General features: G+C 46.6%; 1 protein-coding gene across 1 annotated transcript; it reads left to right on the top strand.

Annotated features, from left to right (window-relative positions):
• Window positions 1-19,868: 19,868 nt before the first annotated feature.
• Window positions 19,869-23,694, top strand: SIX2 (SIX homeobox 2). The gene is made up of 2 exons (XM_048936553.1): window positions 19,869-20,517; window positions 22,600-23,694. Exons 1-2 carry the CDS (start codon window positions 19,958-19,960, stop codon window positions 22,901-22,903), a joined length of 864 nt encoding a protein of 287 aa, XP_048792510.1. The 5' UTR covers window positions 19,869-19,957; the 3' UTR covers window positions 22,904-23,694.
• Window positions 23,695-24,109: the final 415 nt, after the last annotated feature.

Consider the following 24,109-nt stretch of genomic DNA (forward strand, 5'->3'; position numbering starts at 1 on the left):
CTGCCACCTCCACACAAAATTACATCCCTTAAGACTGCAATGTAGAGCAATACAGAGTGCTGCCCCAGAAAACCAAGTCTGTTCTGTTCAGCCTCATGAAAGTGTCACTGTCCTGTCCCAGTTCTCTATAGCATCAGGCAGAAAGTGTGCCTTTTCTCATCAAAGTTATGTTAAACATGGCCTTGAATTGGGCTGCAGCAACCGATAACACCTTCCAGCACTTTATGCAGAAGAATGTATTGGAATAAATAAATAATTCTAATAATCCACTCATATTTCACATCTCTGATTGACAAATGTATGAATGAAAAATGTGTTAGGTATTCATGAGAGTATATTTCTAACTATGGTTTGAATACTGAATGCATGAAGGGCTCCTCCGTGTTAACCAGCCTGAACTTGCTTAGTCCAAAGTCAGATCAATGGTGTACAGGTAATGTAACATTGCCTTCACTCTTCCCAAGCACTGAAAAGCCAATCTGACCACAGTGCTAGAAGAACTACCTCAGAGCTTCGCCAGAAAACCACAATGTTCATGGCTCCAGGAAGTCATTTTGGTTTGCGAGGTTGTGTTTCACAGCTTAGAGGGCACCATTCCCTCCAGCAGATGTTATAAGTGGCCAGTGGTACTTGTGCCTCTTTTCACTGTTCTCCTGGCACTGATAATCCAACAACACTAGTATTTTCTAAATGACACTGTGCAATGTAATAAGAGCCAAGGGGAACTTCAGGTAACTGTAGCTCTTTGATAATGTTGTCAGCTTTCAAGAGGCATTTGAGTAACGTCCTTAATAATATCCTTTAACCTTTGGTTAGCCCTAAAGTGGTCAGGCAGTTGGGCTCAATGAACTTTGCAGGTCCCTTGTAACTGAGTTATTTTCTTTTTCTCTATTCCACTCTATTCTATCTATTCTGTCTTACTAACATAAGATCTTTTCATAAGACTGCTCTCCAGTAACACATTCATGTGAGTGTTTGAGTCTCTATGTGTGTGTATTTGTGTTGGATGGAAATTGCAACATTTTAGACATGAAGGATGGGATGATGTGGGAATATGTATCTCTGTGACATCTTGGCCAGTTTTGGCCAGCAACCTTTCCCAGCTGGATGCTGTACTTTAAGTGTATTTGAAATATGTTGAAAGTCTAATTAAAATTAATGGAGAAATAAAACTTTGGGAGAAAGAAGGGCACAGCACCATAAAGAAAGAAGTGCTAACACTTGAAAATATGTGACCTCTGTGGGCATTCTTAGAATGTTTTTTGTTTAATGAACAATTCAAAATATTACTCAGGGACTTGCTTAGTCTTCAGAGTATAATATATAAAAAAAAGACTATGGCTATATAATAAACTAATGAGTTTTCCTAGACTTCTACCTCTCTGCAATATTGGAATCAGAATATGGAAGCAGACAATCCATAATCTGTCTTTCTCCCATTCACTTTTTACCCCAACGGCCTCTGAAACAAGAACCATCTGACCAGTGTTCAGAAGAAGTGATGGTGGAGTAGGGGCTCTGAGTACTTCAGTACCTTGTATCACCCTTTCCCTCAGGTATTCCACTTGTGTTTTTCAGCTGTTTACATTAGAGGTAGGCAGCAGGAACTTGAAGGGCTTTTTCATGGACTGGGCTGTATCATACTCTGTGATGAATCTGGTTAAAACATGATTGTACAACATGACTGTAGTTGCACCTCAAGTGGTGATGCTGTAAACAGAAGAAAGGAAAAACAAAAGTTAAGCAGTTAAAAAATAAAATAGGCTTCAAACCTTGCTGTAATCATAATAAATACATCGTTATTTAATGGAGTCACTGTGGACAAGGTAAATTGAAGTGCCTTATTCATGTTTTTCAATGACTTGTGTCTTTTTCTTTTTTTTTTCTAATGTTTGTTTTGAGGATAATTGCAGCCCCTTTGGCACATTTATACCCCTGACTTATTGATACATATTCTTAAGCCAGAAAAGCAGAGCTTAGCTCAGGAAATACTTGGTGAGACTGCTTGTTAGAGGGGGTTTCAATCAAAAGCAATCTTGTTGATTCATACAGGTTTAAAATTTTTACAGAAATTGATGTTTAATTAATGAAATCTATACAACCCACAGCCAAATGAATAATAAATTGTCAGTAAATTATCCCTGGCTGATGCGAGGGAAAAAATGCTGTTGTGTTACTGCAATAGTACGCTAAGGACACTGTTCATGGCAGGGGAGTTTTACTAGGTGACCTATAATGGCCCTTCCAACTCAAACAATTCTGTGATTTTATGATTCCATAGGTGTATTGCTATCATGTACTTCTGTATGCTATAGATGCAACCAGATCATGGATGGGTGCTGAAGGCAAACCACTACCCCTGCTGGGATTCTGCAGCTTCTCATATTGTACCACAGAAAGACAGATTTCTTCCCTTCATGACAGACTGAGGTTGTGAAGAGTGCAGTGCAAGATTATTGCTTCGTTTCTACAGGCTTCACTTGTTGGTTGCAATAAAAACGTCAAATGGTCTAATTTGGTGTGATTAAGTGAAGACTGTCACTAAATCAAATTATTTGTTGAAGGTCTGTGATTTTGAGTAACTAACCACTGTTTTGAAGCTAGTTGCAATGTGCGTATAACTAATTAGAAACATTTCTGCATTATCATGCAAGCTGAATACCTATTAGCTACATTTATGAACTTTTGACACCGTCATATGCCATATTACCTTAATGTTTTAAGTCACCGCAGCATAGACAAGCATTGGAATGGTTTGGCTTTTTTCTATTACTTATTCCTGAGAGATTTCAGAGATCATCCAAGGTGTTGGTTAGAGTTTTTGGAAATGAATCATGTTCAAATATAAAGGCAGGAATACAGACATTTACTCCATGCCTGGAAAGAATAAAATTTTCTACTCTCACCCCAACCAGAATGTCCCAGACATAAATCCAGCAGACCCTACTGGTAAGAAAAGTCTGTGGATGCATTGGTCCAGACTGCATGCCTCTGGTCTGAGGGCCCAGGACATTCCCTTCAGTAGGTCCAGGATTCGTCCTCAGGCCTGCTGCCAGCAAATCTGGACGTTGTTTTATAGCTATGTGATATTTCCACCTAGATGACATTGTTCATTGACCACTGGTGCCTTCAGAGTATGCATGCATGGATGTGTGCATGAGAAAGACTGGCAACCTAAATACTGGCATAAAGAAGTTAGGCAGATGGAAAGATTGGAACTAAATATCGGTTATCATTTTTTATTATTTAGCCAAGTGTTATGCAAGTTTGTACAGCAGATGCAAGATAAAAGGATCTTCCAGTGTTAACTATCTCCAGAACCCCAGCAGAAGGATCTTTGCTACTGTTGTGTTTCTACAAGCAGTATTCCTAACATGGTTTGCACTGTAGTTCACAAGCTTTTGCTAGCACTTTGAAACATTATTTGTATGAGAAATGCCAGACCAGGCAATGTGGTGATATAATACACTAATAAACCAAATTCTGCACAATGTTCAATAGGAAAGAATTTTTATTTTATGAAGAATTTTTATTTAATGTATTTTTCTTAAAAGCAAAGACGCTATATCGCCCATAATAAATCATTCTTGGAGCTCATTAATGACTTTGTTATCCATTTCCACCCTCTCTGTTTCTAAATTATGGAAACAAGTTTTGGACTGCAGTTGGAAGCAGCTGAATGCTCCAGCGTTCTGCTGTGAATGCAGAACATTTTGTTAAACCTCTTGCACTATTTCCAAAAAAGCTAGAAATACTTTAATGACAATAGAATACAAGAGGCTGTCTTTTTCTATAAAATATACGCATACACACACATTTTCCTTCCTGATTTTCTTTGCATGTGTCAAGTTAGGCAGGAAATCTATAGCACTTTGTAGTTGCTGATGTAGAAATGACTGCCAAATGAATGGTTTATACTGGAATATCTCGTTATTTATATAAGTATGTTAAAGTATGGACATTTAATTTAGTTCTCATTCCAAACCCATGACAAGTCACTTTGACACCTTTAAGAAACATTTCACATATGGTAAGATGCAGTGTTCTATACTGTAAAAGGGAAAAAATATGTATGAAACAAATTAAATCAGAGATTTTAAACAATCAAAGGAAATACTTCAATTTTGTAATGACATATTTCAGCCATTTCCTCTCTAATAATTTTAATGATGAATGAATATTTCTTGGGACAAAAGAAGGTTTGGGTTTTGGCTCTTTTCACTATGAAGTCCTGGGGCAACATTTTGCATGCGTTAATTGAAATGTCCTTTTGGATATGAAGAGTGAAAACCTTCACAGGAAACTGATATGTTGTGGGGCTGTTACAGAGTTGAATGTAAGGCTACCTAGGCACTAAGCACAGGTATTGAAATGGCAAGGTAGGGATTTGGTGCCACACCTACGCTTCCTGTACCTGTCTCTTACCTTCCTGCAGCCCTTCACTTCATTAGTAAAGCAGTCCTTTTTATTCCCCCCCCTCTGTGTGAAAATATCATTTTAGCTAAAATACATCTCTGCCATAAAACATTTGAATTAAATCAAGCTACTTGTGTAACGGAGCTGACTGGAAAGTAGTACAGAAGGTTGATTTATGGTGTAGGCTAGATGTGGATGTATTTGGTTTCAAAGCTGACAATTTATACAGAGCACTTTCTACAACACGTGTGTTTAAGCCATGAAGTCTGGCTTTGGAGTAGCAACCCTCTAGGTACTTCCAAGATTTTGGGTACAACTAAAGCTCCTAGTAGTTTGCTGTGTCTTTCAACTTCAACAAAGCAGTAATGTCTTGTTACTTAGAGAGCAGCAAGCAGAAAGATGTGTGGGGAAAGATTCCGTTACAGCCAGATGCTTCTTCCAATGCATCCTGCCTTAATGGATCCTTGCAAGAATAGCCAAGTGACTTTTAGCACTTGTCATGAAGATGAAAACACATGCAGGTCTCTGCGTTGTGTAGCTCTTGCCTGAACAAGCAATGGCCTGGTCTTGCTGTGCAGAGTGGAGGTGAGCTGCAGAATCAGCTGGGTGCTGGCCATACCTACAGCGATATATACAGGTATCATAAAGATATCAAATGGAAAGCAGAGGTATTTTCTGTTTAGAAATGAATGTGTATGAAATTGCCACGAAGACAATGACTTAAAAGACATAGAATGCAGAATTTATTTTGCCTGCCTTTATTTAAAAACAAATCCTTGACAAAACTTTTTGAAAGACAGAATGTTGAGGGACATGATTTAGTGAGAACTATTGATGATAGGTGGATGGTTGGACTGGATCTTTTAGGTCTTTTCCAACTTTGGTGATTCTGTGATTCTGTGACAAGGGCTTTTTGCTAACTTGAATAACAGCATCAATCTGTGGTAAAATACAAAAATCAACAAAGATTAAATACAGTAAGTTGTAAGTTTTGAAACTTTTTCTAAACCCCTATTTTTCTTCTCTCTACCCATGTGGGTCTGCCCAACCTGTTACACACCTGGCACTCCAGCCTGAGCCAAGCCCTCTTTTATTACCACTTGTTACTCCTATAACTCTATGTGTCAGAGTAGAGTTAAGAGTCAGGATTAAATTCTGAGAGTATCTCAGAGGAAAGAGGGCAAAAACAATGGCAGCACAGTTTTCCTGAGCTTTTTGTTAGTTGGTTGCTTGATCGATTCTGTTGTTTGTCTTTTTGTTTGTTTTGTGTTTGTGTGAGTGCTTGCTTCTTGAGAACATTTTCTGAGACCTTTTGTGGAGTGCATACACCTACACCCCATCCCAACCCTTCCTCATCCCTATGGAGACCACCAACCCCTGAAAGCCAAGTGTTGACTCTACAGCCCTGTAAATTACAGGAGGACACAGGTGTCTCCCCAAGACAGCCAGTAGGATTGCCCATCTTGGGCCCCAGATTTTGGAGTGATCTAGAACCTTTAAGAAGGTGAGGTGTGTTTTTTCCGATGAGGTTCATGCATGTCCCAAGTCAGCTAGTTCGTTACAAAACCAGTATTTTAATGGAGTCTATGAATGTTCATACTAAATGGAAAATGAAAGGGGACTACCCCACATTTAATGAAACAAAACACAAGTGAGTCAGTCTTTAAATCTTTCACCAGATAATTTCTCTCTCCTAATGTGCTCTTTCTATCCCCTAATTTGACAGTGCGCTCTTTTAAATGTAGGTACCTGATCGATGTCCCAGTGTAAATTCATCTGGCTGATGAAACAAAACAGCAATATCTGACGACAATGTTTGGCACAGGTACAAACACAATCCGTCTCTCACATTTATCTTGAGACTGCATTCAAAGTACGCTGAAATGAAAACGCACTACATCTCTTCTATTTTTCTTATGTTGAAAGATTTAAAAAGTGTAATCCACATTAAGCTTCTACATTTCACCAGCCAAGTCTAACTGAAAAGTGTGTGCTTTTAGATGGTAACAGCACTATTCATTGTTGCTACTAACGCTGAGCAAATTTTTTTCTGCTCTTTTTTCTGGAATTCCTGAAAGTGCTTTCCCAAATCATATGTAATGTTTAATTCATAAAACTTTTTTCCTCCTCTTTCTTAAGTGAAGCCATTAAGTCAAAACTGGAAATGGAATCTTGTGCATCCACCTTGAATGCTGGAGAAGAAACCACAAAACAGAGATCTGAAAGAAGTTAAAATTTGCATTTGATAAATTCTTCAGTTAATGTTTCTAAACAGGCACAGTGCTTCTAGCATTTACAGGTAAATTTATGTGCCTTATTTAGAGTGCACTTAACAGTTAATTCTACATATGTTAAGTATGTAGACAATCACATACAATCATATATTTATGTCTTCAAACTTTGCTCCCATCAGTTCCACTGAATCAACAAAACCAGCAGTGATTTCTGTGCCCAGCAGAGTCCCTACTGGGCATTGTTTTGAACTGACTTCTTCTAAAAAGCACCTTCAGAATACAATATGAAAAAGTACATTAGCCTGGTTGCTCTATTTTCCAGCAAAGGATTCTAGTACTTACTGGGCTGGCTGTTTAATCTCTACAACTTTCTTCCCAACAAGCACATCTACAGCTTGTCTATCTGCCATGGTACCTTTTCCTCTAACTCCCAGACAAGAAGAAAAAATTCCAGTGAAATTATTATTTTTCCTATACTTTTAGGAGAGGTAAACACATCCATATGTTTTCACGTGTATTTCAGCAGAGGACCTAGTGGTGTGAAGGAGTGTCTTACACTGAAGCTTCTTCGTGCTCTGTCACACAAGGGAGAACAACATTGCAGTCCTGTGTAAATGTGTTAAGAAATGTAGAGATACCGAGTCAGACACATGGTCCACTTTCTTCATGTGCTGAATCACCCTTGTCAAGCACTTCTTTAGAGACTTAATGTGGCAATCTGTCATTCACAGAAAGGTGCATGAGGAATGTAAAATGCATTTACTGGAATTTATCAAGAGCAGCTTCCATAATCTGCTGCACTGTAAAAATGTTCATGTTTTAGCACACTGAGGGAGCTCTAGTGCTGATACCTTCAACAAATAGGAAGCACATGGCATATTAAGCTCGTTTCCTCTCAAGTCCACGGTTTACTTTTGCAGCATATATATGAAAAGAAAATCCAAGCATCAGCTGCACAGGTTAAAAAGGTAAGGCCTTTCCTTGTGCGTCTGAAGTGGGGAGTCACATAAAGCAAATGGACTTGGCAGCTTTCCTTTGCTCTTTTTTGTTTCTGAAGTTGAACCACGGTCGTAAGATACCAGAAAGTAACATGATCTCTCAGTGATAATCTACCCATGATAATATACAGTGTTGGAGGAAAGAAGCAGAAAGGCATTTTTGTGTGCAAGGTTCAGCCTTTCTCAAATAAGAGACCACTTCAGGTGACCATGTTGCTTTGATGTATGACCCAAACTCATCTCAGTCTTCAGTGAAGGTATTACAGAAAATCTAATCTGTGTTAATTCACCTTTCTACCAAGCTTGCTGCTCTGAAATTAATGCCTCCTATTTTATTATGTTGGCCCACAACATCAGAGGCGGTAACGTGTACGTAGAGCTTGAAATTTCCCACAGATATTCTGTTTTGTTGCCATGTGACAGATGGCAACAGAGGGACAGTCTGACGAAATGGCCTCTGACATGGAAGTGCATGCAAATCAATGGTATGTCACTGAATTCCTCTGTGTGAAAAAAAATGGCATCTTCTGACATTCATTGACACACGCTGAAAGTTTATGGAGTCCAAACAGTGGATGTGGGCACAGTGAGGGGGTGGGTGGTGCATTTCAGCAGTGGCAACAGAGACATGAAAGACAAGCCACATTCCAGACAGACATGCATGGCTGTCACACCACAAAATGAAGACTGTTTCAATCAGCTCATCCACACTAATTGGTGAATTACAACCAGAGAACTGAGTACAGAGTTGAATATCAGCTTCAGTGCATTGAAAATAATGATGGTAATTTTGGAATATCACAAAGTTTGCACAAAGTGAGTCCTGCAAATGCTCAAACAGGAACAGAAAGAGCATCACGTGTAAGTTTCTCAGTACCTATTGAACAATACAAGGCTGAAGGTAACAGTTTACTTCATCCAGTTTCCTGGATTACATCATTACTAGTGAGTGTGGCATGGTGTCACCACTACAAACCAGAGTCAAAAATCCATGTCCATGAAGAGGCAAGAAGTGAATATCTCATCAAAGAAAAAGTTCAAGATAGAGCCCTCAGTGGGTAAGGTGATGTGCAGTCTTTTAGAATAGGAAAGGGATGATTCTTACAGATTTTCTGGAGCACAAATAAACCAACAAATCTGACTGCTACATCATGTTTTTAAAATGAAGGCTCGACTTTTCAGAGTCAGGCCAATGAAAATAACCTTTCTCTTGCAATATGATAACACCAAACCCACCAGCTTGAAGACTGTGATGCACATTGCCTAACTTGTCTGAAGTGTCCTACTGAACACCTATTGTACAGTCCAGATTTGGCACCTTCTGACTTCCATCTGCTCTGGATGATGAAGGATGAAATGCATGGGCAACGTTTTCCTAACAGTGATGCCATCATAGCAGCTGTGAAACAGTGAGCCACTTCCATGGGTACAGATTTTCATGAGCACGGCATGCAGGCTTTTGTTCACCAGAAGTGAAAATGCTTAACTAATGGTGGAGACTATGTCAAAAAAAAGTTTTGTAGAGAATGAGAATTTCCTCTATCAGCAGTGCTGTTATAGTTTCCATGGAAATAAATAGGAAGCATTATTTTCAGAGCAACCTATGGGTATGTGTTATGTATGTATAAAATTACATATAGTGAAAGAGCATATTCTGTATCAATAGAAACCTTCCACCAGAACCTGTTTGCTGGCTTCAAATGCTCCATAGCTCCACCAAAAAAAAAACAAAAAAAAAACTTTGTCAAATCTACTGCATGTTTCATTATTTGTCAAAGAAATGTACCTGATGCAACAATACTAAGAACTCTTTACTTCAGCAAAACTTCAACTGATTTCACAAGATGATGCAAAGAAAGGCTAGGCCACATTTATTAAAAGAGTAAATAAAGTTCATATATATATGTAAGTGTGTGTGCACATAAGTATAATATATATTACAAGACATAGAGGTAGACACAGATAATTTTTTTCTTTTCTTTCCCCTGGATGATAAGTCAAAGGGAAGGTTTTTAAGGAATGCAGGCTTGAATTCCTGCAAGTATTAACCCTCCATTTGAGCTCTGAATTTTTTCTGATTTTTACCTCCTCTGTCATTTCTTCATTTTAAAATAGCTCCTCATAATTTACTGAAGTATATGAAGATGAACGAGACAAGACTCTCCTCAGATATAGATACTTTCTCACTTAAAATATAAAATTCAGATCTGCATTTGCATTTCTTCCCGTCTCTGTTGTAAATCTAGGTTGTCAATCCCAATGGTCAAATTCAGTACTGCTAGATTTTTAGCACAGCAAATATTGGGCAGTATCAATCAGGAGTTCCAGCCAGCAAGCAAACTTACCATTCATTATTATTGCTAAATTGCATGGTTTTATTTTATAACTTATTATTAAAAGATTGGATTACTCAAGTACTAACTTCTAATGGAGGTCTGGAGAGAGAGGGAAGCCAAGGAATCAAAGTCATGTGGTTATTTTCATTTACTGTACATAAAATGGGGAGGTTCTTCTGCTTATTACAGAAATCCATATCCTCCTTTCTGTACATTAATGAAAACTTTTTAGAAGGAAATATTGAAAGACCTTTACATAATACAGATTTCATAAAACTATAAATTCTTGGCACGTTAGTTAGACACATTTAACTTATGTGTGCCTAATCTGTATTTTTACAGGATTTCTCTATCCAAGAGTTCTGTTACTGTTAGCCATAGATTGCTTCCACACACAAACACACACATCTGGGTGTTAGCATCCATGCGAGGTTTGATTGGTTGCATATTTGCCAATGAATTTTTAGATGTATCAGAAAAAAAAAGCCTATTTCTTGAGGACTGTATAAGGAAATAGTTTGAGTCTTTGCATAACATTTTTTTATTCAGCAGCAGAGTATCAGCCTTCATCACCACACACTACACAGTGACTTCTTGTTTATTTATAATACAGGAGGAAAAGTGCCTGCCTCCTCAAACTCCATATATAATGCTCATCTACAGATTGTTGCTTCTTTAATGCTCTGGACACATTCCCCTTCTGCTCAAAATGATTTAGCGAGGACCGCTATATGGGTCTCCAGAGATCAGAATAAGACTTCTCAAAAGAGGAACTATGTACATCTGCTTTAGTGTTGAAGGTTTCATAACATCAACCATATCTCAACACCTTTTGGAGCCTTGAAAGATTAGCCCAAAGGAAATATACACCAGGAACAAGATCTTTCACTTCTTTGATGCTTTTAGAGTGCTCTGTGAAATATAACCACAGAGATAAATGTTTGTCTTCTTGTCCCCAAGGAATAGAATCATTTTTAAAGTGTCATAATTAATAATACAGGGACTTATCTTCCCAAAATACCTGCCTGATATTGAAGACAAACGTGTTTCTGTATCACTCAGTGGCAGTTCATCTTTGTGAAAATGTTACTCCTCTGATATTGACAAGATCTGTGCCATCCTGGATGGCCAATAAGTGTGCCAGTTTCCTAACTGAGTGAACTAACACTTCCTGAGTGAAGTTGGAAGACTTCAAACTTTTTCTTTCATAAACCCCATCCTCCTCATTCCTTCATGCCAAATCCTTCTGTTTTTCCCCAATTCTATCAACTTCTTCAGAATTCCAGTCCAGATCATATGAATTTGTGGGGATGTTCTTCATTACCTTTTGGTAGTGAACTTGGGATATTTCCTCTGCTACTTTCTACACAAATGCAAATTGCTCAGTTAATGACGGTGAATACAAAACATCTTTGATTGGATGGAAATGGGGTCTATAGATTCCCTCCAATTTCTTTGACAGGCAGATTGCCCTTCTACATGAAGGATTTGGTCAGATGAGGTAGAAATGCCTAGACAGATTTCTCAGGAATGTGAAGTAAAATACAAACCTTCTAATTACCTGAAAGTAATCATGTTGTATATTTCTATCTTGGAGCTGACTATGCCTTATTGATCCAATAGGCAAGTGCAGATCCTTTTTTTAGATGGTGGAAAAAAATAGAACTCTTACCCTTAAAAAATAGTGTGAGAACATAAAAAGATTTCTTGGCTTCCTTCTCCCTATTTGCAGCCACTGGCCACAGACAATTTTAAGGTGCCCACAAGCACACTCTTTCTACTTAAAATCTCCCTAACTGAAACCTTCCCCCGTGAAATAGCTTCTTCATACTTTCTGCAGCTATAGAGAAGAGATGTCTTATGGACTAAATTCACCCTCCAGGAATCCCCCACCCACGTGAGGACTTCATCCCATTTAAGGTCAGAAATCACTGCACTAACTGGACTGGCCTCTGACAGTCCCACAATCTTCTATGGTATCTACAGCCTTCTCTGGAATGTAGCTGCCACTGTGTTCTTTTCTTTTGCAGTCTATTCATTCTGTTTACCCTGACTCATTAAATTAATGATCCCACCTCTGTTCTCTGTAGTCAAAGGTCTCAAAGAGCATTTGATGAGTTAAGAGAACCACCTACATGCACAGCCCTCTCCTTACTGAATTTCTTGCTCACCTCTGCCAGCCAGAAATCTGGCATCCAATTTGGCACTGAGTGCTTTTCCTTTCTGTGTGTGCATTCAACATGGTCATTACACTACAGCTTTCACATCATAACTCATGTAACTCACCCAATTATATCTCTTTACTTTCTTCTCTTCTTGGAAGCTGAATCTCACTTCTTTATGATGGCTGTAAGGCCCGGTTCCCAGACTTATGCCATGTGTTCCAAATGCTGCTGCCAACCTTCTTCCACTTGAAAACAAACACAGACACAACACCTTCCTCCATCGCTATACTTGATTCAAAATGCTGATCAGACAAAAAAAAAAAAAAAAAAAATCTTTTTTTTTCTATAAAATTATTTGTGGACTTTGTCCATCTCATCTCATAACCTGATCCTTATGCTCTTCTCGTGTGGCTGAAATGAACAATTCAATAAATAACGTTTATTAACTTGTACTGCTGTCATGTAGTTCTCCCAGTGTTTTAGTTTTAAAGAAAAGATGGTCTCAGTTTTAACCTAAAGTAAAACTAAACAAAACTTAATTAAAACTGTTATATATACATATAAACACATATACAAACATTTGTGTGTATATATACATATATATATATATATATACGCATACCCTATAACAAATATTTTCCTACTTGTTTACCAGCTGTAGTAGAAAAACATTAAGAGGTGGTTACAGAAGAATCCCACTTTACAGCTCTCTGTGACTAGAAGGAATCTTTAGCTCTGCATCAGGTGTCTGGGTTTTTTCTGCAACTTATGGGGAGAATGAAGAGAACTACTGGAAACTGCTTAAGTGATGATTAAACTGTTTTAAAAGAATGAAGAAATATGGAGTATCAGTAAGGTGAGACTCAGTTAAGTCTCCTCTTGCACACATATTTTAACTAAGTTCCTATTTCGAGTAAACAGGACTGGCATCTTCCAATGGAAAGGGTAGCACTATATACTCACCATGCACACACATGATGGGGCTATTGAAGAAAACAGTAATGGGAATGGTGCCTCACAAGCAGATATTTCCTTAACCAGCATGTTACAGAGCCTTAGATTTTGCTGATTTAGTGGCTTAACTGCCTGAAAATAACTCCATGTTCACTGGGCTGGCCTTTTCTGCATCTTAAATAATCAACAAAGTCACTATTTGACTAGTCTTAAAGTCTCTGTTTGTAATGAAGATCAAACTGATGATTAAAAAAAAAAAAAAAAAAGAATGAAATGGGACACCAAGTCTGTTTAAATCACAGAGCTTTTCTGGGAATTAAAAGGTCCACAGTGCACTTGAGCTGATTCAAGAACCTATGAAATAAAGGGGAGAAGAAATCAAAGGACAGAGACTGAATTAATTCCGGAAAGAGGAGGTCAAAACAATCCAAGACTCAAATGCAAAACATTTTCACAAGTTCAGAAGTAGCAAATTTTCCACTGGAAAATGGATTGGCTTTAAACTGTTGTTAAATTATCTAAACTATCCAGCTTTCCACAAAGCTTTTATGCTTCAGTTTTGATCTGTACACAAAGCTTCTGAGAGAATTGCAAAATATTGCAAACAAACCAAATTGCACTTCCTAATTTTGGTAATTGGTTGTTACAACATTCTTGGGAGTTAAAACAAATTGAACGCATTGGAACATTTTATGAAGTTTCCCTTGCACATAAGAACAGCCTCGGATCTCATTGATAGAGGCTGGTTTGGTTTTATTTGTTCACAACAGCAAATGATAGAAGTTGTTTAAAATGGAAAAAAAAAAAAAAAAAAAAAAAAAAAAAAAAAGAAATCCCTAGTGGAAACAGATTCCGAGTAGTTTGGTTCCTGGTCTTTGACATTCACATATCCATGTGTGCTGCTTGCGAATGCTGCATTGCATTCCAGCTTGCCTCAGCCCTGCAGAATTAAATTCTAGGTGTATTTATGGGCACAATGAGCTCAGTAGACCATGGAAGAACTTACACAAGGTCCTCCTTCTAGTGAGAAAAAGAAATGTTACCTGTCTGTAAATACCAATCGTTCCCTGATTCTTGACAAAGATAAATGCGTCATGGATGCAAAGCGGGAGCTTGGGATGCTTTGGGGGCCACTATCCTCGCTTTTTGCATGGGATGGATGCAGAGAAGGCATTTCTGGAAGTGGTGACACCGCGCGGAGCACCTTCGGCAGCGCGGGGGAGAGCTGTCGGGCTGCGAGACAGCGAGAACGGAGCCTTGCGTTCACCGAGCAGCGGTCGGAGCTGAGTATCAGAGCCCTCTAGTGAGACTTCTCGGAGTGGATCTCCCCCAGAGGCCCTCCGGGACGGCCTCCACAGAGCCCGCGGCAGGGGGCCGGTTTCGTTTCTATGGGGGAGTCGAAAACCTTAGCACGACGGGGGACGACCCGAGGTTTGCTTCCCTTCTGACGACCCCCGACCACCACCCAGGAACACCCCAACCACTGCCCCAGCCCGAGGGTTGCGCCGCCACCGAGCACTGAGCCACGAGCAGGAGGATATCAGCTGAGAAGGGAGGGGAAGGGCAGCCCGATCCTAAAAATGCGGCCCGGTTAAATCCCCGTGAGCCGGGGATGGAGATGGTAACAAAAATGCTTGGAATCGGTAGGAGCAGTGAACAATCTTCGTGCTTTCCTCATCATCTTGGAATAATCAGTGGAATTAACTGAGGTCGAGGAAACCGGCTCTCGGGTTAGTTGTGGGAGGCTGTGAGAATAGGGGGCAGCCATTAAAAGAAACCTGATCGCTATTCATCAACTCGGAAGAGGGGAAAGGAGGAGGAATTAAAAAAAAAAAAAAAAGAAAGAAAAAAAAAAAAGACCTTCGTGGCTTGAGCTCATACCAGCCTGGTATAGCTCTGATCAAGAAGATCCCGGGAAACACAAAGTTTACAAATATTGTCAAAGTGATGCTTGTAGCATGATTTCAGTTGTCAATCCTGCAGAAGCCCACCAGAGCTTTGGATGCAGTACCCTGCATTTCTGGCTAGTTAGTGCCAATCCCCTGAGGCGAAAGGCTCTCTCTCCTTATTTTAACCATATGTGCCTGCTGCTGTTGTTGTCTTGTCTGCGAGCCTCGTGCCTTTGCTGAAGGTCCCCCCCGTGCCGAGGAGCATCCGAGGCCCTGCGGGGCCCAGGGTAGACGGGGCCACATCCCCTGTCTCCGGGCCGCCCCCAAGCGGTGTCCTTTCTCCGCGGGACCCGAGCTTAGCTGTGAATAATACGCGTTGGCACTGTGTGTCGGGGTGCTGCTGGTAGGACTAAGTGAAAATCCTGAGCCCCGCACCCAAGACTGAGAGGGGATAATGCGAAGGTAATGAGGAAGGGCCTCACTAACGGAGGCAATGGGAGGGAGTGCGCTGCTCGGCCGGGAAGCAGGGCCGTGTCTGGGACCCCCACCCGCAGCACCCCGCCGCCTCCGGAGCTTTATTTCAAGCGGGTTTGATGGCATAAGCGAGTGCCCCGCTGCGGATCTAGAATCCTCGGCGGATCGCCCCGAGGAACAACGCGCTCAGGCAGCTTTCAGTGAGCCCTTTCGCCCCAAATCACAGAACAACAAGCTATTGTTGTTCATCTTAATTGAGTTATTCGCGGTGATCCTTCGCCGTGTTTTCATATTCCGTCGGGACGGGATCTCAGTCTGTCTCCGGCCATCTGTGATGGGACAGACTCCGGTTTGTTTCGAAACAAAAAGCTGAAGTAAATATGCAACGTGAATAAATAATTTGGGAGAGAAAACTCGAGGCTCCAGGCTGAGAAATGCTCCAATGCTCCACGATGTGCCATGGCCGTGGGTTGGGGCAGGGTTGGGGCAGTCGAGGGCGGGCCGAGGTGTGTTTGGGGGGAAGATGCAGACCCAAGGTGCTGCTAAGGATCGTTGTGATCCATGGAAAGCAAGAAGGAGCAGCAGGCTTCCACCCAAGTTAGAGCACCCTGGTTTAGAAGGGAATACATGTTGCGTCCTGATGGAAAGGAAAGGAAAGGAAAGGAAAGGAAAGGAAAGGAAAGGAAAGGAAAGGAAAGGAAAGGAAAGGAAAGGAAAGGAAAGGAAAGGAAAGGAAAGGAAAGGAAAGGAAAGGAAAGGAAAGGAAAGGAAAATGAAAAAAAAAAAAAAAAAAGAAAGAAAGAAAGAAAGAAAGAAAGAAAGGAAAAAAAAAAAAAAAAAACCACGAACGTGGAGCACTTGCATGCTCTCCCTACAGTCCTCTCCACTGTAGCGGACGTGCGTGAGGAAGATGTGCTTTGTTCCGGCTATAGGAACACCTCGGGGTTCAGCATTTTACTCTCTACCAGCCCCGAAAGCCCTCTGCACCCTTCTCCTCGGGTGGCTGTGGGAAGAGACGCAGGAGGGATGTGGCAGTCCGGGCAAAGGCGCACCATCTGCCAAGGGCGCGGCGCAGACCTGCGGCCGGCTGCGAGGAGACACAGCCGGGAGGGAGACTGTCACATAACTTCGGCATTGTATTGGCACTCACGTACGGACACAAACCGGTTACGTGCAGCGAGAGAGGCTCCTGGAAGCGACACGCTCGGGCGTCCCTCCCTCCCTCCCCTCAGCTCTCCCGCGCTCTGCTCAATAAAAGGAGCATTACGAGAAAAACGGCTTTTTGGTTTATTTCACTTAGATTTCACAAGGATTCGCGCTGGCACCGCCAGTCCTGCACGCTCCAGTGAAGTTACACTCGGGCAGGGAGCGTGGCCGAGGCCGGGTATGGGGACGCGAACGGGCCCGGGACAAAGCTAGGGCTCCTGTGCCAAGTAGGAGCCTCGCTCAGCCCGGGGAGATCCTTTGACTGCTGCTGCACGGGGAGAGCCGACGGCGACCCGGCAGAAAGTTCCCTCGGAGTGAGGACACGATCAGCAGGCGGCTCGGGTCACTCACTCCGGGGTATGATTGCAGCGAAAGAGCCCTTTCGCCCACATCTAAAAGCTCCTCGCCCGGTCGTTTCGTTCCCTCGCAAGGCTCTACAACCGGCCTCGCCCCGCGCCGTGGCTTTGCAGTCGGGATCTGCTCCCTTTCCTAACATGTTCAGGAAGATTTTTCCTTCTCGAAAGTTAAAAGAGGTTCCACAGCATTCGGGGCCAGATGTCACCAATTTGCCACCGCTCTGCTGCGCGGCGTGGGGAAGGGGCGGCCCTGCCCTACCCGGCCTGCGGGACGTGCGGGAGCGATGCCGGAGGCGCAGCCCGAACCTGCAGCGCCTGCGAAGTGCTTGGTATAGGGTCCGTACTCACGTGTAGGAAGCTAAGAAGAGACATTCTCAGCTCTATATCCATGCAACAGGTTTTGCCAGCTCCTTTCTAGCTAGGGCGAACAGCTGCTCCCGTTGAGATTCAAGTGCTGTGGTTACGGAATGGAAGGAGAGGAAGCAGAGTCAGGTATACCCCCTATACACGCGCAGCGACAGAGCACAGCGTAGTGGGGGGGCAGCCCGGGCCCCTCTTTTGTCTTTTGCCACGGTCCCGGTCGCGGGACGGAGCCGCGTTCTCCTTCCCGAATTGCTCCTAATGAGAGCGCAGGGGTCGGGCTAGGAGCTCCCCTCGCAATGCGTACTCTGGGGAGCGCTCCGAGAGAGTCTATTCTCCCGCCCCGCGAGAGTCTCTGCGGCCGCAGCTGCGAGCAATTCTCGGTCGGGTGGGGAGCGCGGAGCTCAGGTCGCGTTCTCTAACGAACGAGCACCGTTTAAGCCCTGCTGAAGTCGGCCGGCGCCGAGACCCGGACTGCTTTTTCTCTATGGGGTGCGGAGGGAAACCCGTGAGAGGGGGCAATGCTGAGCCGACACTGACACTCCCGAATTCGTTTGAAACGATTTTGCACTGTGTCTCCCCGTGCCCTGCAGAGGCAGCCTCCCTCAGCTCCGCTTCCCGGGCCGAGACTTACACAGTTTTGCACAGCAACCCCCGGGAGCGTCTCGGGCAGGTAGGAGGGCGTGCGGCTTCCAAAGCGGAGCTCACCCAAGAGAACCCAGCCACACAGCGTCCCGGATGCGGTGGGGCTGGAGGAGCTCGACTTGCTCCCCCTCCCCTTTCCTCCTCTCTCCCCCCCGCCGCCCTCCACACTGGCGCGGCTCCGGGCCGGCAGCCGGCAGGAGCGTCCGGGCCGCGCCGCCGCCGCCGCCGCCGCCCGCCCTCGTCTTCCCGGGGGAGCAGCTGTGCCCGGCCCGGCTCCTGCCGGGGGGTCTGGCTGTGGGGATGGGAGCCTGCTGCCTCGTCAGCCCATAGAGCTCTGGGGTGCAGCTGGGCGGTGTCAAAAAGATTTCGCGTCGGGAACCCACAGCTGCAGACAGCTTCCAGTTGGGGTTGTAAATGGCATAGAGCTTGGTTTCGTTATTCTTGTTCTTTCTCCACAATCGAAGCATTAAGGAGCGTGAGAAGCGTCCTACTTCTGGGGCCGAGGGGTTCCTCTTGAGTGCCCGAAGCCGGGACTTCCAGTTCCTGTCCGACCGAGAAGTCCGCAGACACCTGAGGGACCCTTGCCTGGCCGCTCCGCTCCCATTCGGCCCGCATAAGCTCATCCGCGTTCGTTGCGTGTCCCGAGAGCGACTGGAAGAGGCAAAAGTCCTCCCCTCACCGCACAGGCACTGATCTAAAATTGCCGTGCGTAGGGCACACGTGGACGATGCGGGACAGCTTCACCACGGGAAGCGCCTTTAACTTTTCTCCGTGCCCCTGGGTGAAAACACCCCGGCACGCTGCTAAAACCGAAGCAGAAATAAATGCTCTGCTGCCGAAAAGGCTCATCTAGCGGGGCTGCAGTCATCTAGGCTGTGCTCAGCCACGGCCATGCCTGACTGGGGCCCGGAGGGCAGGTAGTGCTGGCCTGTGACGGTGCTCCGGTGGCGAACAGGGTCCCTATTGTACCCTAGAGGTCCCTTCCCTATAAAGCCTATTGCAACAGGGTGTTAAATGCATTTAGAAAGAAACTTTCAGTGAGGGCCCGCCCGGTTGTTCCCTGCGCAGCCGCCGGGGCCGAGCAGAGCCCGGGCTGCGGAGCCCCGACGGCGGCTCAGCGCTCCCCACTGCCCGCTCCCGACGGGCGCCCGCAGCGCCAATCCCGGCGGCAGTTTCTCCCTCGCCAGCCAATATCTCAGCTCGCGGGGCCGCCTCGGAGTGGATCTGAGCAATCTGTCAACCCAGCCGGGGAGCCACCTCAAAACAGATCGGGTTACCCCTGATTGACAGCGTCACCATGGCAAATAATTTGACTAAAACTATTGTCTTCTCCTGGCAGTCCCCGGGTCAGATAACCGGACCAATCACAGCGCGGATAATCACTTTTCATGCCAGCTTAGAATAATATTATTAAAAAAAAAAGGGGGGGGGGGGGCTGAGAGAGAGAGAGAGAGAGAGAAAGAAAGAAAGGGGGGAAAACTCCGAGAGGGAGAGGAGAGAGGGAGCGGGACTTTACCGCTATATTATGTGGGATCTTTCGGCGGAGGGGGGTGGGGGGGAAGCAGGGAGATCCCAAACCGGCGGCCGAGGGGGGTGGGGGTGGGAGAGCCGCGGCCGCTACGAGCGCTGCAGATAGGAGACAAAAGAGGCACAAAGTTACTCTCGCAACTCGGACTTACAAAAAGGAGGCGGCCGGGAAAAAGCCTTCCGCGTTCGGGCTCCGCGACTCCAGCACCGCTCCTCAGCAGCTCCCCGCGCCCCGCTCCGGGGCCGGGCTCCGCCGATGGCCGCGGTCCCCCGCGCCGGGCCGTGAGTCCCGCCGGGCCCCGCCGGGCGCCACTGCCCCGGGGCCGGCCCCGCATGCCGGCCGCTGCCCGCCGCCCCACCGAGCGGCCGTAGGGTGCGCGGCGGGGCAGGGCTCACCATGTCGATGCTCCCGACTTTTGGCTTCACCCAAGAGCAAGTGGCTTGTGTCTGCGAGGTGCTCCAGCAAGGCGGCAACATCGAGAGGCTGGGGCGGTTCCTCTGGTCCCTCCCTGCGTGCGAGCACCTCCACAAAAACGAGAGCGTCCTGAAGGCCAAGGCCGTGGTGGCCTTCCATCGGGGCAACTTCCGCGAGCTCTACAAGATCCTGGAGAGCCACCAGTTCTCGGCGCACAACCACCCCAAGCTGCAGCAGCTCTGGCTCAAGGCGCACTACATCGAGGCGGAGAAGCTGCGGGGGCGACCCCTAGGGGCGGTGGGCAAGTACCGGGTGCGCCGCAAGTTCCCGCTGCCCCGCTCCATCTGGGACGGCGAGGAGACCAGCTACTGCTTCAAGGAGAAGAGCCGCAGCGTCCTCCGCGAGTGGTACGCGCACAATCCCTACCCGTCCCCTCGTGAGAAGCGAGAGCTGGCCGAGGCCACCGGCCTCACCACCACGCAGGTCAGCAACTGGTTCAAGAACCGCCGGCAGCGGGACCGAGCGGCCGAGGCCAAGGAAAGGTACGGCTCACCCCGCGCTCGCGTTCCCCGGCCCCGAGGATGCCGCCCCGCGCTGCGAGGGCCGCCCACGAGGTGTAGCAGTGTCGGCGAGGCCCGCGCGGCTTTCCCCATCCCGGCTGAGCTTTCGCCGGGACGGTCTCGACGAGGCCAGGCCAGGAGGGGAGAGCTCCGGGAGTAGCGCCGTGCGGCAGCCGTCGGAGCGCGTCCCTGTGGGCGGCCCGGGGTTGGGGGACGGCGGAGCCGAGTGGCTCCGAAGCCCGAAGGGGAAGGGGCGGCCCGCAGATTGCTGCCGGCTCCCTGCGCGAGGCAGGGGCCGAAGGGATTGATTTCTTTACGTGCTCGTTACGCTGTAGTTTGTATTCGCTTCCCGGCGAGGTACTCATGGATTCGTACTTAGACATAGGTGTAACTGTACCGATCGTAGTTCGGGCGCTGTGATTTTCCCGTTAAATGAATCGGAGGGATCATCCGCTGCCGGGCGGAGGTTAATGCCTATGTACTCGGGTATTCGGGAAGACTTCCCGCAGCCGTTCCCGTGCCCCGGGACGGAGGCTCGAGGGAGAGCAAAACGTCTCCTGACTGCGTTGTCCCCCCTCTCAGCTCACCCTCACGGTCTGATGGTGGATGGCTCAGAAGTCGCCCGCGGTTCCGCGCCTCGGGGACCACTTTTCACGCGTCCGCTCAACGCAGCTCGGGAATGGCTGCGCCGAGCTGCTCCATGTGTCTCCACAGACAGCGCCGGGGCTTTAATTTTCTCCCAAAACCCCGTAAGCGTTGGTTTTACTACATGTCAGAGATCCCATTTACTGCTGATAGCAGGGACTCACCTTCGAATATCCGAAGGAAAAAAGGAAATGAAGGTTACGCTTAGTCAATTCCTTTCTTTTTATTTTTTTATTTTTTTTATTTTTTTCCAGAGGAATCAAGTTTTAAAAGTCTCCAGAGACAAATAAGAATTTTTGACATTGAAAAATACGCTCCACCTAATATTACCCTCCGGGCGCTGGGAAAAATAGGATTGCCATTCACTCGAGCGACTTGTTCAAACAGAGTTCTCTTTTCTATTTTTATTTTTTTGGCATAAAGCGTCTCAGCCCCATCCCGCGGCCCTCAGCGAGCAGCCAATGCCGGTGCGGTGCTCCTGAGCAAACCCTGCGGGCTCAGGCCCTCCACACGCAGCGCAATGTAGCTCCCACAGAAGCTCCTGAATACGCTAGAAATGCCTTCAGAATTTCAAGCAGAGCTGTGTCTGTGGGGACTATGTCTGAAAGTTGTGTTAGCCTTGATAGTACGGTCACTTCCACCCCGTCCTACCCCTCTTATTTCGGGGGGAAAAAAAAAAAAAAAAAAAAAAAAAGGAAAAAAAAAAACCAAACATATTTCGAAGGGGCTTGGCAAGCCTCCAGACATTTCTGGGTGTTTTCCCGGGTGCAGAATCCTGAGACAGCCCGCGCCCCACGAACGGCAGCCCCAGGTAGGCGGCCCCAGGACCGGCTCCCCTCGCCCGCAGCGGGGCCCCGCGCTGAGCCCTCTGCCCGCTGGGAGCGGCCGCCTCGGGAGGGGGGGCGGGAGGGATCGGAGAGAGGCGAGAGAGCTGTGGGCTCTGCCTGAGCTTCCTTATTGGGCGATGTTTTGAGTTTTATGCTTAGGACGAAGGGGGAAATGTCCGCTTACTTCAGCAAAAGGAGGGATTTAACGCGGAGTACCATTCGGCCTTCCCGCGGGAAGACGCAGCCGAGCTCCAGTTCGGCTCGGGGAGCAGTTGTAAAGTCAAATGCCTTTTTTTTTTTTTCTTTGCATTCTTCTTCCCCTCCCCTTCTTCCCCACTTGCTCCCTCCCAGCGCCGTGTAATTCTTTGCGATAGAGGGCCGCAGAAAATATCATTCGGGCTCAGTACCTCTCCGCAGGGCGAGCGGCAGCCCCGAGCGACACGCCCGGAGGCCTTCAGACCTTTGCGGCGGATGCTGAGGCCCCGAAGGTCCGCAGTTTGTAGACGTGCCGCTCCGCACCTCCTGGCTGCCCCCCCGGTCCCGCTCCCGCGGTGCCACCCGGTGACTTCCCTCCTTTTTGTGTTTCCTCTAGGGAAAACAACGAGAATTCCAACTCCAACAGCCACAATCCGCTCTCGGCGTCAATGAACGGGAATAAGACAGTTTTGGGGAGCTCGGAGGACGAGAAGACGCCGTCAGGGACCCCGGACCACACCTCCTCCAGCCCCGCGTTGCTGCTCGGCTCCAATCCGGGGCTGCAGCCCCTGCACGGCCTGGGCCACCCGCAGGGCCCCAGCGCCATCCCCGTGCCCAGCGCCGACCCCATGCACCACCACAGCTTGCAGGACTCCATCCTCAACCCCATGTCATCCAACTTGGTCGATCTGGGCTCTTAAAACCGCGTACACGCTCCCTCCTTCGCACCTCCTTTACTCTCTCTTTTTCTCTCTCCGTTTTTGTTGGTTTTTTTTTGTTTTGTTTTGTTTTTTTCCTTCCTCCTTTATTTTTCCCTCTTAATCTTATCAGAGACTGTAAGCGATGACAAAGCCAAAGGCAGAACCGTGCCGCGCACCCCGGCCGCTGTCCGGGCCGTGGGCAACAGCACCGTGAGAAGCCCCAGGGAGGGCTCGGGGCGGTGAGACAGGGCCGGGGCTGCCCCTCCGGGTCGCACCGCAGCTCCTCACGACTTTCTCGGTGTTGTCACCTACCGGCGCGCTCCGTGCGCATAGAGGAGCGCGGTGATTTTTTTGGGGGAGGGGGGAGGGCTGGGAAGGAATGCCGGTTGGAATCCCGCATCGCTCCCGTTATCCTATTGTAGCTATGTATCCGCTGCAGGTGTACGATGTACAATCGCAACTAAGAATACAAAAATTGTAGTCAAGTTATAGCAGCAACACGCACTAGGCAGACTCTGTAACCTTCTTGTAGCTGACGCTATGCAAAGAGACGGCTGCTTCAGCCTCAGCCGTGTGGTGCTTTCGCCATTTACAGGGTGGGAAGGAGGGGAGGCCCGGCCCGGTTCGGGAAGGGAAGAAAGATTGCTGCTCAAGTTTAAACCTAACCGACAGTATCAACCGCAAGTCACTCGACCTTAGTTTTGTTTATTGTTTATATTATGTGAATACATTCTTTGGAAGATATTTCTGCTTTTATTTTATAATAAAATTTAGAAATCTAACCCAACGTGAGGCTGCTTCACTCGCCCCAGGGATGCTCCGGGCTCAGCCGACCCACGGGGCATGCCCTCATCTCCCCGCCGTGACGGGACGGACGCACGGACCGGGAACATCGGGTCCGCTCCGTCCTTCAGTCCGTCCCGTGGCGGTGACGCAGTGCGCACTGTGGGAGAGGAAGGCGAGGGGACAGGGAAGGGAATGCGACGGGGGCAGAGGGGAGTGCCTGGGTCAGCCCCTCGGGGCATTTGCCACCTGCTCCCCAGCGGAGCGTGGCCGGACCCTGCCCCGCTGCCGCACTGCTGCTCTGCAAACGCCTCTTCAGCGCCTGTGGGGGTGGTGCTGGAAACGGGAATGTGCCATTCTTTTCTTTCTCGTCCTCTTGGGTTTTTTCAGGCTGCCCGCGATTTTGCTTCGTTCTAAATCGAG

Source organism: Lagopus muta, chromosome 2 (assembly GCF_023343835.1).
Source record: "Lagopus muta isolate bLagMut1 chromosome 2, bLagMut1 primary, whole genome shotgun sequence".
Taxonomy (NCBI): domain Eukaryota; kingdom Metazoa; phylum Chordata; class Aves; order Galliformes; family Phasianidae; genus Lagopus; species Lagopus muta.

Excerpts from the sequence above, each read along its gene's own strand:
- SIX2 (XM_048936553.1), top strand. The coding sequence starts at position 19,958 with ATGTCGATGCTCCCGACTTTTGGCTTCACCCAAGAGCAAGTGGCTTGT. Across the intron at positions 20,518-22,599 it reads GCGGCCGAGGCCAAGGAAAG|GGAAAACAACGAGAATTCCA; the intron begins GTACGGCTCACC and ends TGTTTCCTCTAG.